At 38.4% G+C, this 19,292-nt stretch overlaps 1 protein-coding gene across 1 annotated transcript in view; it reads left to right on the top strand.

The window, feature by feature from the left end:
- CCDC6 (coiled-coil domain containing 6) overlaps positions 1 to 19,051 on the top strand; it is a 78,877-nt gene extending 59,826 nt beyond the window's left edge. The window contains exons 5-9 of the mRNA XM_067552567.1: positions 1,473 to 1,633; positions 4,711 to 4,867; positions 9,596 to 9,696; positions 13,745 to 13,869; positions 17,653 to 19,051. Coding sequence (XP_067408668.1) covers positions 1,473 to 1,633; positions 4,711 to 4,867; positions 9,596 to 9,696; positions 13,745 to 13,869; positions 17,653 to 17,844 — 736 coding nt within the window. The 3' untranslated portion in view covers positions 17,845 to 19,051. The remainder of the gene's footprint in view (positions 1 to 1,472; positions 1,634 to 4,710; positions 4,868 to 9,595; positions 9,697 to 13,744; positions 13,870 to 17,652) is intronic.
- Positions 19,052 to 19,292: the final 241 nt, after the last annotated feature.

Here is a 19,292-nt window from a genome sequence, read left to right as displayed (position 1 = left end):
AGCTCAGCAGTGCATGGAAAGAATGGTAATGTACACTTCATGAATAGTTGCTCTGCTCTGCTCTTCATCTTTGTGGAACGAATTCTTTATCAAATAGTACGAATATAAAAAATACCACAGGAGTTGGTTTAATGGGGTGGCACCCACCTCTTGTTAGTGCTCCCTTGTTTGGGTGTGTGTCTGCACCTCTTTCGGTCTGTGGTGGCCCCTTCTGGCAGTTTCTAGTGACTCAGCCCTTCAGCCACATCACAGAGTCTATAGGAACGCAATTCAAACAGACCCTTCCGAGGAATTAGTCCAACAAAGTCTTTAAATGCTCCTGGCCGTGGTAGGAGGCCATGCCCCCAGGGCTTCCTTTCTGGAGTGTCTCCACCCACTCTATCTGTTCTGGCCCCAGCTCTCTAGCTGGACCTCTTAACTGTTCAAATCCATTCTGGGAGTTTATCTTTGTCAAGTTGTGGGCCACTTCCCTAGTGGCCTGTGGAGGGGATCCGGGCCTGCCCTTTGCAGGTCCCAGCCCAGGGACCTAAGAATAGCAGCCATTTAACCCTTTAACAAAACTGCTTTTAGTTCCCTGGGCCACATGCATGTGGCCCCAGCCTTCACTGATGCTTCACCCTTAGGGCTCTTCTTTGTTTTCAGGCCCAGCAGCCAACTTGGAGCTCTTTCTCGCGCTCTCATTCCCTGCCAGCACTGAGCTGTCTGTGGTGCTGCAGTTTTCTGTGGCCAGCCAGGAGCACCATCTATACTCTTCTGACTTCAGCAAGGAACTGATTGGCTCTGACTCTGCAGCTTCTTTTTATATGACTCTGCTGGGCCCTGATTGGCTAGTTCTTTGCAGCCTCCCCCTAATTGACTGCTTCCTGTACTCCTTTCCTGGGATGGTGTGATGGAACCCTGAGGCCTCTAGCAGGGGGTCTCTGGGTCTAGTCCACCCCATCACAGTTGGACATGAATTTGCTGAGAAGCTACTTAACAATTAGGAGGGGGTTAATATAAAACCAAAGTAGTTAAATATGTGTAGTACCTAGAATTAATAACAAAACAAGGCTATAAGTAATTTATAGCTTGTTTCTGTCCTTATTAATTCAGTTTCCCTTTTAATTCTCTCTATATTTTGACAGTTACATAAATAAAACACTTCTTGAAACTTGGGCATACAGGAGGTATAGCTGAGGCTTTCATTAAGCTATTTCACTGAGATATACAAAAACTATTCATTTTCCAAATAGTGTGCATTTATTTACTAGTAAAAACACTTTGACAATATCAGCATCTGAACCCTTAAATTTAGAAAGATCTTCTCACAGGTGGCATTTGACAAAATGAATTCTACCTTCTTTAATAAAACTTAAGCATACCATTAAAACATAATTGGAGTAACATATACATATTAAAATGTCACTGTTTCACAGTGTATATGCTTCCATCTTTCAGAAATACAATTAACATTTACATTATTTTCAATACAGAATTTTGCAGGAGAAGTTAGACCAGCCAGTCTCTGCTCCACCATCACCTCGAGACATATCAATGGAGATAGATTCCCCAGAAAATATGATGCGACATATCAGATTTTTAAAGAATGAAGTGGAGAGGTTAAAGAAACAACTACGAGCTGCACAGTTACAACGTAAGTAAACTCTCTTTGGCTTTTCAAGTTTTAAAACTCTTATTAAAGTATAGTAACAAGATGTCATCTTGACCTTCATGAAGTTTGAATTATCAAGATGGAAATGACAAAAATGGACATGTTCATCAAAACAGAACTGAAGCACTTCCAGATTTTCAATATAATTATACCACACTGTTTCTAAATTTATTTAAACTGCACTCTATTTTTCTTTCAATTGTGCTAGAAGGTTAGTACAGCAAATGTCTAGACTAGAGGAAACCAAAATTTCTTTATGGTTGTCAAGGGCTATTGACAGTATTTGGACATGTATCCTTTTATCGGGTCTTCAGATGTATAGTTAACTTTTATGAATGGGTTTGAAGTAGATTAGCATATTTGAGGATGCTTAAATGGAGCCCGTAGCTAACAGTTTATTAAAGTGCACTTAACCTAAAAATACGTTGGAATTCCTTTACCTTTGTTACTGAAATGCAGCCAACTTTGGTGCTGAAATTTATTAGCGGTTTAACTGCACCACCCTTGAGAGCAATGAAGAGTCTCTTCACTTCCTGTTCTCACCCATTGAAAACAATATGAGAAATGTAAATTTAGATGACAAAACTTAGTATTTAGGTTGAAATTTGGCTAGGCCATTTTGATTAAATTCCTTACTGTTGTGAAAAACATTAATTGATCTTTAAACACAAATGGTGAATCCTCTGCCTTGCAACTCATTTGAAAGATAGGAATTGGAGCAGCACAGCTGCTCCAACACCATTCTGGAACATATGGTCTGGAGAGGAAAATGTTACTTGTACCTTCCTGTGGTCTACAGAATGCAAGACTTTTAGCTTCTTCCCTCCATTATAAATCTTAAATTGTCATTTTTGAATTGATCAATGCTAACAACTCTGTGTAAGATGTTAACTCTAGTAGGTAGAGTAATGCACATAGTCTCTCAATTGCTATATAATGGTTTTTGGTAATTGGATTGACAGTCATGCCCCTCCCTTTCTCCCACCCACTGTGAGCTTGTCTTGGCAGACAAACTGGAATGTTGCTGCTAGATTTTTGGAACAATAATGTTTTGCAGAGATAATGGCCTTCTTTACAGACAGACGAGTGCCCTTGGACAAAGGCCTTATGTACAGGTTTGAGATATTAATATTGCTTGTCACGTAAAGAAGATAAGGAGTCTTTGTCCTCGCCAAACTCTCCAATATAGCCTTCACTTACCGAACTTCAGAATGAGAACAAGGCCTTTGACACTGAGTACTTCATGTGCAAATGCTAGGGTGATTAATTAAATTTGAAGCACTCTTCATTATTTTGCTCTTGTTTCTTTTCTTATTGCACTGTATCTTTGATTTAGAGTAAAATTTTCAAAAGCACCTAAGTTCCATTTTCACACGTGATTTAGGCACTTTTGAGTCTAAGTCGCAGTCACATTTTCAAATGGGACTTAAGCACTTTTGAGAATATTATCCCCATATAAACAAGTTAAAGTAAGAGGCACTAATGCATGTATGTTGTGTAATACCAGTACAGGTAGCATATCTGTGGTGGATTTACTATTATAATGCCACTTTGATCTGTGATTTTTCAGGTTGCTCAAAAGTGCTCTTTTGCACAAGAGATGTAAAATAAAATTCCTGACAGTATGTGCTCACCAGAAATTCTATGCCACTTTTCACCAGAGAAGTGTTTGTTCTGCTCCTTACTAAATTCATATTTTGCTAACTACATTTTACCTACCAAAATATCCGTCTGTATTTTGTTGGACAAAATATTCACTTCCGGTCCTAAAATGTAGTGCATTGTGAAACATTTGTCCTTTTCCTCCAGATGTGGTTATATTTCCATGGTGGTGGAAATGAATACTAAAGTGTTTTACAAACACTACAAGATCCTTCTGGATGAAAGATATTCTATAAATCATTATGAATGCTGAAAGATCCAGATATTTTAAGCATAAAGATCTGCACTGTAAACCTGGTCACCTCCTAAAATAAGAAAGCAATGCAAAATGTGGTGTATCTTACCCAGAAAGTGGAAAGCTTCATCACATGTTCCTTCTTACTAAAATGGAGCATCCAAAAATATTTGTATAGTCTATCTTATTTAGCTTTGATATTTTTGATTAAGTCATTTAAGATACTCGGTGGTGCCAGAACATCTAACTAACATTAGCTTACTTAGTTTGAAAACGTAAACTCAAATGCCCAAATACTTAAATGCTGCTATTTGAAGTAAAGACTAAATCACTTTTAGTGACTTTTAATATTGACACATATCCTGCTGGTTTAATCTCCAAGATAAAAACTCTCTAATTGAAGGCATGCTGGGAAATAGTCATAAGACAGGAGTTTAATAAAAGTTGTTTAGTTTGTTTTTTCCAGAGTATGTTTGTGTACTGATCGTTCCATTTCTTCAGCTCTATAATTCTAAGGAAAATCTTCCGGGGGAGTGGTAATTTACAGTGGTGTTTAGAGAAGTAAACCTTTTACACTCACTTCTGTTACTATATTTGGTTGATCAATGTATACGCTGTTTTTAAAAAATACGTATTCTACAAGTTCTGAATATCCTTATTTTAAACTAAAAGTTAAAATTACTATAGTAAATCATAAAAATTGATTAAATATTTGAAAAGCGAATAAGCCTTGCTGTAAAGTTTTAAATCCTTCCATTTGTAAAATGTAATCCACATAAATATGAAATTACAGTTTTACAGTAGGGCAAGTCTCTGTTCATATTTCTCTCTACAGGTATGATTTTTCTTAATTATTTTTGTTAACCTTGCAGTATTTTTCACATTTTTTCAATTAAGAGAAAAAAGGGAAAAAAAGAACCAAGCAAGCTTAATTTCATACTTCATTAAGAAGCCTTCAATTAGTAACTAATTTTGGTTACTATCAACTTTGAAACAGGCTTTGAACTAGTGATTGAGAGATGAAAGACTATTGAATTAACAATTCCCTGAGCCATCCACTCTTGTAACACTTCAAATGTTTGGATAGAGAAAGTTAAGTTCAAAATACTTGCATATACATTAAACTGAGCTTAATCAAAAGCTAACAAATTTGAAATTTCAGATTCAGAAAAGATGGCGCAATATTTAGAGGAGGAACGTCATATGAGAGAAGAGAATTTAAGGCTCCAAAGAAAACTGCAGAGGGAGATGGAGCGAAGGGAAGCTCTATGCAGACAACTCTCAGAAAGTGAATCCAGCTTAGAAATGGATGATGAAAGGTTTGTGTTCACAGTCATTAAGATCTGTGTCTCCTCAGTATAAATAAATATTAAAATAACACTCAGCCCTTATAAGTTATATCTACCTATAAACTTTAAAAGTGAGCTCAGATACAATAATACAAAGACTTTCAAAAGAGTATATTCTAAGCATATCCTTCCTAGAAGGGTTGCTTAATTTTTTCAAGGCTGGTGTAGGTTTACAGTGAGCAAGAGAACAGTTATACTTGAAGATTAGGGGAGGGATTTTACAACCAACATGCATATAGATTTAAATCAAATAAATATGTAAACTTGAGAGACAGACTAATTACATAATAACTTTGTTCTGGACATAAATTCACAAAAGCAAGAATTTGCCTGAGTTAGACAGCCTACGCACCCTTAAGCTATGCAAATCGTAATTTGTAAGATGTATAATGTTGCAAATTCTAGTGTCCTGCCAATCCAAGTGGCCCATATATGCAACATGAGACACCAAGAGAGGATTAGGCATGCTGAGAACTCTTTAATTGAAATGTTTTTGCTGTATTGGGTGTGGTATTAGAACTATAAATTCTTCAAGTACTTGCTCATGTCCATTCCAATGTAGGTGTGCGCGTCGTGTGCACCATCATCAAAAGCTTTTTCTGTAGTGATACGTGCTGGCTCGGCTCTGGTGCCCCTCGGAATGGTGCCCTCATGGCGTGGTATATAGGTAGCTGCCGCCCCGCTGCCCCCTCAGTTCCTTCTGTCCTTTGGTGAGGGTCACTGGAATGCTGTTCTCTCTTGTTTTGCAGATGATCCTCCTTTGTGGTCATTTCCCTGTAAATTAGATGTAAATAGTTACCTATTGTAGTGTAAATAGTTGAGTTAATATAGTTATATTAGATAAGTACTTAGAATCCCTGCCCTGTGGGGCTAGCCCACCCAGGGCACCAGGGCATGCCTCAATCTCAGGGCTTCAAACAGTGTGTTACTTGCCCGAATAAAATCCTGGTTGGCAACCTGCATGATGGCTGCCTGAAGTGCCTGGGAGAGGGACACATTCCAACGAAGTGCAGAATTTGTAAGAACTTCAGGCCCAGGACCAAGAAGGACGGACAACAGACTGAAGTTCCTCCTCATAAAGGCTGCACTTATCCCTGCATCTCAGGGTCAACCAGACTCGACACCGAGCACTTCCTCGATAAGGAGTGCCTCAGCCTCAGTTAGGGAGCCACAAAGGAGTCGGGCATCTCCGGCACCAAAGACCACCCAGTACCACGATGACTCCTCAGCTGCCAAGGGATTGGCACCATCGGTGTTGCACCACTCACCATCACCAGTGCCGAAGAAGAGATCAAGGAAATTAGAGAGGGGACACTCTTCTATGAGAGAGGGCACTGAGAGAACGAGACCTGCACCGGACCTCTCAGATGACTGCCAGTCAGCTGACACTGTTGACTCCAGGCCCAGGAGGGAACCTGTCAAATCCAATGCACATGGACTCCCCAATTAGCGTGAGCCGTGAAAGAGACTTGACCCTGGCAAGTACCATCAACCCCAGAGGTGTACGAGGCAGTGTGAGGAGTCTGTTGACCTTCCTGGCACCTCTGTCTCCTCCAAACTGTAGCCCATAAGCAACAGCTTGGGTGCAAGAGGCCGCCCCACGGAAACTGGCTTCTACCCTGGGCAAGCCAGTGATGATGGTTAGACACTGACCCCCATCTCGCCCAATTTCACAGGCCTCGATGCCATGACAGCAAGCATTGGTACTGTGCAGATCATGGTCTCAGCACCGTTTGGAGTCCCAGCATCGATCATGGTCGCAATACCGCTCTAGGTCATGGGACCATTCACACTCAGGATGAAGATCAAGGTCACAACACCATTTGGGGTCATGACACCGCTCGCCGATGCAGCACCGTTACACGGCACCAAAGGCACGATGCCCCTTGGCCGCCAAGGAGTGACTTCTCCGACTTGTTATTCCAGGGGGAGTCATGTGGGTCTCGGAGAAGCGAGTACTGGAAATAGCATGGGATGGCCCAGTTTCCTGTTCTGCCAAAGAGACTCCTGACTCAATGGCAGATGCCTTCCCATTGGCTAATGTGTCCACCACCGACCATCCAGAGCTCCCACACAAGCCGCGTGTACTCAGTACCATCTGAGATGAGATGCTCCCTCCTCCCCCATCTGAGAGAGGTTCAGTACCCAGGGCTGAGGTGATGGAGGCTTGTGGTACCCCTGCAGGGGACCCCAGCAGCACTGGAAGAGGTGCAGGCTTGTTGTCATCTCCTGATGAGGCCGTTGTGGGTACATTCATTGCTCCAGTGCAGGACGATTACAAAACCCACCAGGAGCTCTTAAAAAGAATTGTCCAAAATTTAGTCTTCAAAGTGGAGGAGATCAAGGACTCTGCCCCAGCCTTGGTGGACATTTTAACATTCCCTGGGTCAACGAGGGTGGCACTGCCCCTCAACAAGGCCATTTCCAAACCAATAAAGGCCTTATGGCAAGACCCCACATCCTTTCAGCCCATGGCAAAGTGGGTTGAGGGGAAGTACTTTGTACCCCCAAAAGGGATATGAGTACTAATATACACACCCTTCTCCAGGATCCTTGGTTGTGGCCGCTGCTAACAAGTGGGAGAGACAATGGCAGCAGGGCCCATCTCCTAAGGAGGCTAGGAAATTGGACCTGCCGGGTAGGAAAATTTCTTCCAGTAGAGGCCTACACTGCAGATTGCAAAACACCAGGCCCTCCTAAGCCAGTATGATTTTAACTCCTGGACAGCGATGTCGAAATACAAAGAACTTCTGCCATCAGAGTCCAGGGCAGAGTTTGCAGCTTGGGAATCACCGACATTGGAATGGACATGAGCAAGCACTTGAAGGAAAAACGGTTACTAACCTTTCTGTAATTGTTGTTCTTCAAGATGTGTTGCTCATATCCATTCCAAACCCCACCCACCTACTCCTCTGTCAGAGTAGCTGGCAAGAAGGAACTGAGGGGACAGCAGGGCAGCATCTGCCTATATACTGTGCCATGAGGGTCCACTCTAGAGGGTACTAGAACTGACACAGCACGTACCACTAGGGAAAAAGCTTCCGGCAATGGTGCACGCACACACCTACATTGGAATGGACATGAGCAACGCATCTCGGATAACCGTTTTATCCTTGGGTTTTTCCTATTTAAAAGAAAAGTTGCATTGCTTGCATGGACACAGATAGCAGGGTCTTGAATCTTTAATAAAAATAGTTGATATTTTATTACAATCTTGCATAATAATGGCATGACAGAACCTTAAAACTTGCCTCAAAACATCTTTTCTTCAAAGGATAATACTTTGTTTTCTTACTGGGCTCTACTATATGACAGTATTGATAGTTTTATTGCACTGTTTCACATTATACTATGTGTATATGGGCACCTGAAATAGGGTCATTATAAATTGAAGTTCTACTAATACTGAGATAAGTTCTCCTTAGGGATTTTGTTTTCCAGTATTAAAAGTAACTACTCTGAATGACTTTAACATAATTTATCATAAAACAAAACATTAGATATTTTGTTTCAAAGACTAGGTTAGAAGATTAAAGGCAATATTTGTTTTTTTAGGCAGATGCAGCAAGCAACATCTAGCAATAGCATGAAGCGTACCACTATTGTGATTCAATGAGCTTTTTCTAAACGACAACCTAAATTAAACATACGCTCTAGTAATGTGTTTAGTTGTTTGCATCTGTTTTGCTATTATCCCTGTTTTATGGGTTAATATTTCAGTTTAAATAGATATGTGGCATACCATTTCAGCTTAGCTGTGATTTTTTTATATGGAAAGATAAAATTCTGTAGCGCTTTTAGTTTGTCAAAATTCAAATGCATATTAGTAGTTCTTTGTCCAGTGTTTGGCCAAGAAAAAGTCTAATATTTCAAAATTAAACTTTTGCTTAATTAAGTGTTCACTAATTTTAGTACTAGTAGTAACAAAAATCTGAAAAGGATACATGCAAAAATGTTGACTAAATTTACATTCTCCTGTAAAACATTTTATTGCACCACTGATTTTTGTGATACTGTATGGATGAGACAAGATCCCTGCCAGCAGGAGCTTGCATTCTAAATTAGCATAAAGAAAGCTAACAAATAAACGTGAAAAGGTGGGAAAAGGAGAGAAACAGAAATCAACATGGGAGAAAATATAATAATTCTTAGAGGAAAGATGTGCTCAATTAGATATGAGAAAGATAGATCTGGTAATAGTTTGATGCTGTGAATTTTTGTGAATCCTCCATGTCATTCTAAAAATTGACTTCATGTCTGATTAGATGTCTGAGATTTCCACCTGCATTCTGTAGAATGGTATTTCTCAATTTGCGAGGCTAGTTTAGTGCTTATGAAGGTGACATTGACAACACGAGATTATACAGCTCTGCCAAAGCTCTTCCCTCCTGACTTGCAGTATCCCTGCTTTCCCAGTCCGGCACCATACTTGAGAAATGTCTGATTGTGTACAAACGTCCATCGGTGACTAGGATGAGACCAGTTTCAGTTGCAAATTAAGCCAGTATTTGAACCCAAGTCTTCAGAGGTGAAAAGTGAATGTTAATCTAGACACTACCTATCTTTTCAAAAGTAGCTGGTTCCATGTTAGCCTGATCTGTATATTTTAGAATGTGGGATTAATGCCGCAGAAAATCATTTGAACCATAGTGGGTTTTGCAAAAGTTAATCTAATTGTTCTTTACCTTCTTTTGTTAGATATTTTAATGAGATGTCTGCACAAGGATTAAGACCTCGCACTGTGTCCAGTCCAATCCCTTATACACCTTCACCAAGTTCTAGCAGACCTATATCACCTGGTAAATATATAAACCAGTTTCTGATATCCTTCTGTATGCATCGCATAAATATGTGCCATAGTATTATATTTGCTTAAATAGCCTATTAAAGCTTACCTGGAAAAAAGTAAATCAAATGTAAGAATAATTTTGCCTTAAGACTTTTTCTAGTAAGCCACACTTTTATGTATTTTGACTAGAGAAAATTTTGATACAACGCAGTATGTTTTTCAAAATGTTCTGACTACAACATTATTGTCCATTAAAGTTCAGTATTAAGTGGTTAATATCTGAAGTTGTATTTTTCTGAGTGTGAGTACACAAATTCTCTTACTGGTTAGCAGTTTTAGTAGCATCCTAGAATTATACTAATGAGGAGGCAACTAATGGTTTCTGAACAGAACATCTTTAAGAGGGATTCACCAATCTAGAATATATTTGAATAAATTTGACTCTCCCCAAAATGAGATCTGTTTCAATTTCTCTTAGAATAGTATGGGAGTTGATTAGGAATGTACATGTTTAGACCTTTGCCAGTCAAAACAATTCCTGTAAGAAATTAGGATTTCTAATCTATCTAGTACTTGTGTACAAGAATTATAACCAAAGAAAGCTAATTAAAAATGTTCTGAGTTGTACATTATTCTTCTCTTCTAACTTCATAGAACAGTGGATGAATTGCAACTGAACTTAGACACTTGGAGTCTTAATTATTAGTTTTTTGACTAAAATGTATTTGCTCTTAATTTCATATTTTTGAGTGTAAAGTGTCCTGAAAGTGCCATGCATTGTGCATTGAAAGTTGCAGGTCATGGATTATGTCATGTTATCATAAATTATTTAGTACATGAGTCACATTCTGCATGACCTATTCTCAGGTTGACCCACGAAGCTCAGTGGTACCATTAATGTGATTAAAAGCAGAAGAATTTGACCCACAATGAAGCATTAGTGTGAAATGGGACAAAACACATTAATATATAGGTCAACTAGAATACACTGGACTTATCTAAATTTTTGGGTTTAATTCCACTTTTTAAAAATGTTTCCAAACACTTCTGTTCCATACCAGTGAAATTATAAGTAAATATTAAAGCTAACTTTATTCAAATGACATATCAAGTTAGAAATAGGCAATCCAATTTTGTATTTGTTTTTTGATTCTTAATAGTCCAGATTTCTTGCATCTCAGTGGTTTCTAACATTATCAGGAAAATGGCAGTAACTTGATATATATTGCGATTCTGAAAATGAATTACAGAAGCATAATTATGCTGGAATCAGCTTCACCTGCTCATACAAGCGTACACTTTCGTGATAACCTTACGTCCTTCATTGTGGAAAGTAGTTCGGTCTTCTGTAATGGCTGTGATGGGGGGGGGGGGAAGCAAAGAACTCTCTCTTATGTAACATTTTGCATCAGACATGATTCTTGCACATGTGAGGAATAAGAACAGACACGTATTGCTCCTACATAGGGACTGTTGGTGATTGAGGACGCTGGTGCTACTGCCACTGGGGAATGATAGTGACCAGACGACTCATACCAAAACTTCCCTTATTCTGACCTATACCATTTGGTGCTGTTCTGAAGATCTATCGTAGCCTGACAGTAAAACCTCTTGCTCCCATCGCTGAGCTCCACTGCTCTGCCATAGTCATATTGACAATAGCAGCACTCAGGACACCTAATAGACTTTTATATCATGGACTCTCCCAGCAGCAATAGGTCTCTGACTATTCCCTCACCTAAGATGGGTCCTTGGAGTGTTGGTGCAGATTTGCTTTCCTGGTGCATCATTCCCACATCGGTACTGTGACACTACTGATAACTCTGTTTATTAACTGCCACTATCAAAGGGACCTTGAGTCCTTGTGCTCTACCAGGAAGTGTCCCAGTGGCAGGGAATGTTGCAAACAAAGATAAAGTTTTCTATAAAAGAAAACAAAAATCCCCTAACTTGGGTTTAGTTCCAGTGGAGCTACCAGTTTTAGTAAAGTATGTTTTTGTAAAAATTCTCCAGATTAGCACTTATTTCACATGTCCTGGTGTGAAATACATTTAAATATAATGTGTGATGAAGCAGTTGAGAGAACTTCATGTCGCAGGCACTGTAATAAAACACAAAACTAAGTACATCCAACTCCAAAGGTATCTGGTCATATCAAATATCTGTATGCCCTGGAGTGTTTCCTTTAGAAAATGATGTAATTGAATTGGTGAAAAAGTAGTTTGAAACTATCTAATGCCATAAATTCATGGATTTGTGTCAATCAGACTTGAGTGAGATTCTCACTCCTGCTCCTTTATACTGGGTAAAAGGGCCAGAATGGTGTAAAGAAGCTTTAAAAAAATCCGTCTCTAGCTGAGGGAGAATTCCTCTGCTGCAGGACCTGAGAAAGTAGCCACAGACTGACTTCTGAGGACCTCTTTGCAAGCTGAGGTGTGTCGGGGCTGTGGGGCACAGCACAGCAGAGATTCTGAGCAGCACTGCTGTTTAAATTTGGTCCCCAAAGCAGCCCAAAATCAGGAGAATGCAAAGGTAGTTTAAAGCCAGCTTTGCCTCTCCTCCTTCTGTATTTCACCTCTTGGAGATACAGCCTGAAATGTCACCCAGGGAGACTGATTTTAGAATGGAACTGAACTGTGCTAGTATTGAACAAGAATACTAAAAAAGTTAGGTGCAAATTATTTACGTTGTCAAATCAATAAGTGGAATATTAAGCAGGAAATATAAACAGTTTTATCAACTGTTACTCATACATCACTTAAACTAATTTGAATTGGGAGTAATTCCACTGAAATTAATGGAGTTGCCACTGATGTGCAACAGACGAGAAATCAGAATCACTCTTAATTAAAACACCCAAGGTAATTACAGTGCTGTTTTCCCTGTCCAGCTCTAATGGTTACCTGAAGCTTGATTTTTTTTCTTTATCAAATATTAGTAGAAAAGCAAACATAGTCAGCTAAGGACAAACCTCGATGGTTGTCTGTAATACTCAGTGGTGCTAGCTTGTGCTGATAGTGGCAAAGAAGTGTGGAGTCTGTTAAATTCAAACAGACTTAATTGTTTCAGATTGAGTGGATTCTTCATGCTATTATACAAGTTTAATGGACAATTTTAAGTTTTTGTCAGATGCTTGTTTAAAAAAAATGCAGTTGGCTTCTAATACCAAACAGTTGAGAACAGTTGTTGCACATCCAACAGATATATTTGTCTGGAAGTAATAGGGTGAGATAAAGATTTCAGGAGATCTGCTATTTTGAGAACTAAGTGGAGTGTTCATAAGGTTTGTGGTCTGAACTTCAGAAGCACTGAGCAACTGCATTTCCATTAATTCAATTAAATATGCAGGTGCAAGGCACTTCTGAAAATCAAACCCCTAATATTGAACTAGAAGTAATATTTCTGTAAAGCATTTCCTTGGGATTTATCTAAACTCAGGAAACAACCTTCTGGAAAATGTTAGCCTATGTATTTTAACTGCTAGACCCTGTCTGCACTTATCTCCGGGATTCGGTGGCAGTCAACAGGAGTTACGCAAGCTATGCAAAAAACTTGCATGACTCCCGTCGACTTCTCTGCTTCTCTTCTGCGCGCCGTCTTCACTGCACTGTGCCATTTGTGAAGGTGGTCTTAGTACGTCGATTTCTGGATTGACTGAGTGGGTCTTCACTGACAGCTCAGTCGATCCAGATAAATCAATCTGATGCTGCCGTCAGTGTAGCCGTAGCCCTAGTGTACACATGGCAAGATTAAAAGTGCATTAGCAGTCAATCAACCATAAGGTAATACATATAACATGACTTACCTGATCTATGTTAGATGAAAAGTCTTGTTTAAAATCACATTACTTAATGTTTTCCAACACAACATAATTTCCTAATCTAGACAAACCCTTAGGAAAAATATTAAACATGATGACACTGGCTTTTTTCAAAGCAGCAGATATCAGTTTCTTAACTTCATCTTTATTTTAAAATAAACTTTATACTTACTATTTGCGGTACTCAATATTATTTGTAGTAGGAATGTTAATGTTCCTTTTGCTTTAATAATTTTAGGACTATCATATGCAAGCCACACAGTTGGTTTTACACCACCAACTTCACTGACTAGAGCCGGAATGTCTTATTACAATTCCCCAGGCCTTCATGTGCAACATATGGGGCCGTCCCATGGAATTACAGTGAGTATTAAAAACTAGTAAATTTTCTTTTGATTAAAATGTTACTCTTGTTTAAATGTTTACAATTATTTGTCTATAAACCATTTTTTAAAATGTAAATGTTTGATTTTGTTTCATTGCTCTAAGATGTCTGTTGCCTCCTTCAGTCCTGATTACCTCTCTGCCTTGAGAAATTGATTCTTAGTGGAAAATGTTTTCTTTCTGCAAGAGAGTGGAAATTGTTGTCCCTTTAAAGAAAGTAATAGGTATCACCCTATGGATCTGCAGGCAAGGTGTTAGACACGATGTTTAACCTACCCCCTGTGTCCCAGGAAGTAAATGCGTTACTTTCATTTTTCTCCTAGTCTCCACCACATCTGATGGATGAGTCATCTGAGGTTGCTCCAAGCTCAGGTTTTCTTCAAGATGACACAATGCTACCACCGTGTCACTGTAACAGGCAGCTAATTATTATTTACTTTTTTTGTTTTCTAGTGAGAATAGCAATATATTAAACATCTGTTAGGACACTATTCAAACATCTTTCAATTGGAATAATTTTTTATTTCTCCTGAGTTTAACATATTTTAACTTAATCAGTTTTCTTCCAAATACTTTATTGAGTTTAAAAAGCAAACAAAGCTAAAGCATTAGCACTTTGGCAAGATACCTTGTGGCTGATGTATCAGAAAGGAAGTGGTGTTCACTCTATGCTGAATAAGTACAACAGTATGCAAACTGTGTCCTACAAGGTGTTTCTTTATGCCAGTGTTCTCTGACATGAAACCTTGTTTCAGTAGATTTTTCAAGAAAGGCACAAATATAGGAGTAGATTAGTCAAACCTTTTCTAAAATAAACTTTTCATGACCAAAATCTAGCTGGAGTGTGATTATGCTACAATATGCAAAAACGTGGAATTTTCTAGGCTAATTGTTAACCATATTAATTCTACAGTCATTAATGCCTACAACCATACCACATAGAGCTGTGACCTCATAGGTGGAGGAAGCATGGTCCAGTGGATAGGGTATCAGAGTAGGAATCAATGTGGGTTCTGTTCCTAGTTCTGCAGCTGATTCTGAGCTAGTTGCATAACCTCTTTAGGCCTCTGAAAAAATTGGGGAATAATGATGTTTACCCACTTCGACATGTACAGATTTTAGAAAGGTATTAAATATTTCTTACTATTATCTGTATATCATAAACTAAGCAGGTTCAAGTTCTTTCATTATTTGGAGGGAAGACTTCCAAGACAAAAAGCTAAATGCTGCAGGAAATGGTGTTGATGAATAGGCACATGGCTCTCTGCCTTCAGTGTCCGTACTGAATCAAGGCTCCACCATTGTAGTAGAGGTTCACCATGCTTTCATAGTTGTCAGAAATCCCATGGCCTTTTTCACATAATATCAATCTAATGTATTGTATACATTTATACTGCAAAGTAGATGTAATCCCTGGTGTCTTGGCCAAATTCCAATTTGGGGAATTTATTGCCTACCTAAAATTTCTCTTGGCACTTCAGTTGGAAAAGCAACCTCCTTAATAAACAATCAACGTGTTATGTTGCACTTCTGATGTAGAATTGTTTCCAGGTTTCTTTCCCAAAGGGTAGCTGTTTTTTATTGATTGGTTATGTCAGGGGAGGAGTGGTATTTTGCATTTTTAAGGATCTGACTTAATACATATTTGTTACTGTTGCTATTTGTTTCATAACTGCTGCAAATTTGAAGCCATTTTGATTTCTTATATTTTTATATTGCTAATTTTACAATAGTGCTTCCTCTACTTTGAAAAAATCAATAATAGACATCAGATCTTCTTGGTTTGAAGAATATTTTCATATCTCGTTGCACTTGAGAAAGGGCATCCTGAATACTATTACAAATCTGCAGTTTCTTCAGGGATAGTTCTGTTAGCCAGTGTTTAGTTGCAGGAGCCCAAAGAGACATACTTGCCATTTTAATAATGCCTGCCTTATAAAAACCAGCTTGATTTATGCTTCAGCATTACTTCATTTTCAGATACATCTTTTTACAGTCATTTGGAATTTTCCTATGCCAGTTTAGGTATGCATTAACTCCACACACTGACAGAGTTAAGTTACGTGCTCATTAGCACCTACTGCTATGCTTTGGTCAAGCATAGATGAGAGTTAATGTCTCTGAGCTTCTTCCTCTCTTTTTTTTTTTTTTTTTCCTGGGTTGCTAATTGCCATGAAGTGTTTTCAGGGCATCACTATTTTTAAAGAGACATTATTAAAGGCACAAGAGCAAACTACACTAATGTGTAGGAAAGATAGAAAGTATAGTAAGAGGCCGTGCTGGTTTAAAGAGGTCTTCAGTGACCTGAAATAATAATAAAAAAAAAAAAAAAAAAAAAAAGTGTTATACAAAAAGTGAAAACCAGATGAAATTACAAAAGATTAATATAAAAAAATAAAGTATAGCCTAGACAAACCTATAATAAGGATGGGTGCACAACTGGCTGGAAAACTGTACTCAAAGTATTTATCAAGGCCTTGCAATCAAGCTGGAAGGGCATATCAAAAGGGATCTGCAGCAATTTGTCCTGGGCCCAGTTCTATTCAATATCTTCATAAATAATTTGGATAATGGCATAGAGTGCACTTATAAAGTTTGAGGACAATACCAAACTGGGAAGGATTGCAAAGGCTTTGGAGGACAGGATTAAAATTCAAAATGATCTTGACAAACTAATGGTCTGAATTAAATATGATAAAATTCAGTAAGGACAAATGCAAAGTGCTACACTTAGGATGGAATAATCAATTGCACAAATGCAATATGAGAAATGGCTGCCTAGGAAGGAGTAGTGCAGACAAGGATCTGGGATTTGTAGTGGATCACAAACTAAACATGGGCCAACAGAGTAAAACTGATGCCAAAAAAAGCAAACATCCTGGGATGCTTTAGCAGGAGTGTTGTAAGTAAGACACAAGAAGTAATTCTTCCACTCTACTCAGCACTGATAAGGCCTCAATTGGAATATTGTGCCCAGTTCTGGGCACCACGCGTCAGGAAAGATGTGAACAAGGTTGAGAAAGTTGAGAGGAGAGCAACAAAAATGATTGTGGTTTATGAGAAAAGAATTAAAAAATTGGGTTTGTTTAATCTGGAGAAGAGGAGACTGAGCAGGAACATAAGTCTTCAGTTACATAAAAGGTTGTTATGAAGAGGAAAGTGATCAATTGTTCTCCTTAACCACTGAGTATAGGACAAGAAGCAATGGACTTAAATTGCAGCAAGGGAGATTTAAGTTAGACATTAAAGAAAACTTCCTAGTGTCCAGGGTAGTTAATCACTGGCACAAATTACCTAGGAAGGTTGTGGAATCTCTATCATTGAGGTTTTTTAAGAACAGGTTAGACAGACACCAGACAGGGATGGTCTAGATAATGTTTGGTCCTGCCTAAGTACAGGGCACTGGACAAGATAACGTATTGTGATCCCCTCCAGTTCCACATTTCTATTTCCATTTTATTTCTCCCCAACTAGCCAAAAGGAGTGGGCATTTTCTTCATTTTAAAAAAGTTTCTGGTGTGCTATGCTAGTGCATTTCAGAGTTACGTTAAATTCAGAATTTGCCTTGATAATTACTTATATAAATCTGTATTGTGATCCTTTTAAATATTTTGGACTTGATCCTTCAATTTAATTTGGTATTTTGAATTTTGTCTTTAAATAATTTATTAATGATTAGTTTGTAAAAGGAATTTTTGATATACGCTAAAGCTTCTTAGATATATATACATGTTCAACATGATTTCAATATTTATTCTGCAGAGGCCTTCACCACGAAGAAGTAACAGCCCTGACAAATTTAAACGTCCCACTCCTCCTCCTTCTCCAAACACGCAGACACCAGTCCAGCCACCTCCGCCACCTCCACCACCACCTGTGCAGCCTACAGTCCAATCATCAGCGTCGCAGTCAGCCACTTTTCAGCATTCAATGCATCCCTCTTCTCAGCCTTAGTGCATGTGCTCAGCAGTCTGTATTCAGAGTTGGACTCATAACATGAAGCAGTTTACTAAAAGCCAGAGAGAGGCTTACCTGGCATATTTGGATTTGACTTACTTGCACTGAGGTTATATAGGCTTCACTGTTAGTTGTGTTGTAAACATCTGTCTAAAAATGCAACCAGTGTTGTGGGTCTACAACACTAACTTAAAATTTTCCATCAGTGTTTACTTGAACTACACGTATGTCCATTCTCTGGCTGGAACATTTGCTGCTCTTTGGTAATACAGCATTATGTCGTTTTGCTTGGCTCCAAAGCTTCATTTTCCTGGCTTTTAGGTTTGTAAAATTAAAGGGATACCTTTTTATATTTTTTTCATGACAGTTTGCATAAAATTACAGGCATGATGGGCTACATTATAAATTCCTGAATATTATAGTGTTTACCAAGCATATGGTAAATCAGCACTACATTTCAGTAATCTGAAGATACAGCTTTTAGTGCAAAAGTGAAAGTCAGGCACCTTAATCGGTGCCCAAGACTATACTCTTATTATATCATCTAATGAATAAGCTTAATGCAGGTTCAGTATTCAACACACATGATACATCTATACTTTTTCCTGTTTAACACCCCCCCCCCCACACCCCCGCCCCTCAAATGTATGGTGCAGTCTGAAGTTAAATGTGGGGAATCTAACTTGTCTCAGTATATGGAATGTACAATTCATGGACCTTAAGATTTGGTTGTCTCATTTATCATTTTACATTAACTTGTAAGTTGTTCATACTGTGTGTTCTGTCACAATGAACTTCTGTAAGTGTGGTCCTGCCAGCAAGTTACTGGTGGCTGATTAAAGTGTGCTCTTTGATTTCTGCTGCAGAAGGCAATGTGATTGTAGAGAACAGCTGATTTTTTTTTCTTGTTGAAATATATTAATTGTGATTTCCCCTAAAAGAAAGTTTGAACAACTATTTTAAATGTTCAAAAGACTATTTAGAGAATATGGTATAAGATGAATATTATAGGAATATATTGGCATAACAGCCAAATATGTTGTATTGCTTGGTAGAAACAAAACAGAGTACAGAGAAAGTAGCACAACGTGGCACTAATGAATGCTTATTTAGCAGCCTCAGCCGGTACAATGTATAAAGAAATGTATTCTGAATACATTCTTTCCATTCATTTAGCACAAATAAATTGTTTGGTTTCACTTTGCAGTGGAACAAAGTGTCACTTTTTTCTTTGATACTGGCATCTTATTTAGTTTTATTTTTTCTATAACTTCCTGTTGGCTTCATTTATATAATATTGATATTTTAAGTGGCTTACCTCATATATTTGCATATGTGGGCAATGGAAAAATTGACTAGAAAATGTGTATTTTGAGAATATCTGGTTTTAATCAGAACAGAAGATTACATAACTTATTTGTTTAAAAAAACTTTGTGACATGCCT

The sequence above is a fragment of the Emydura macquarii genome, unplaced genomic scaffold (assembly GCF_026122565.2).
Source record: "Emydura macquarii macquarii isolate MOO-44397 ecotype Brisbane River unplaced genomic scaffold, CSIRO-AGI_Emac_v2 contig_1390, whole genome shotgun sequence".
NCBI classification, from domain to species: domain Eukaryota; kingdom Metazoa; phylum Chordata; order Testudines; family Chelidae; genus Emydura; species Emydura macquarii.
The sequence above is the reverse complement of the archived record's forward strand: the minus strand, read 5'-3'. Positions and strand labels throughout refer to the sequence as shown.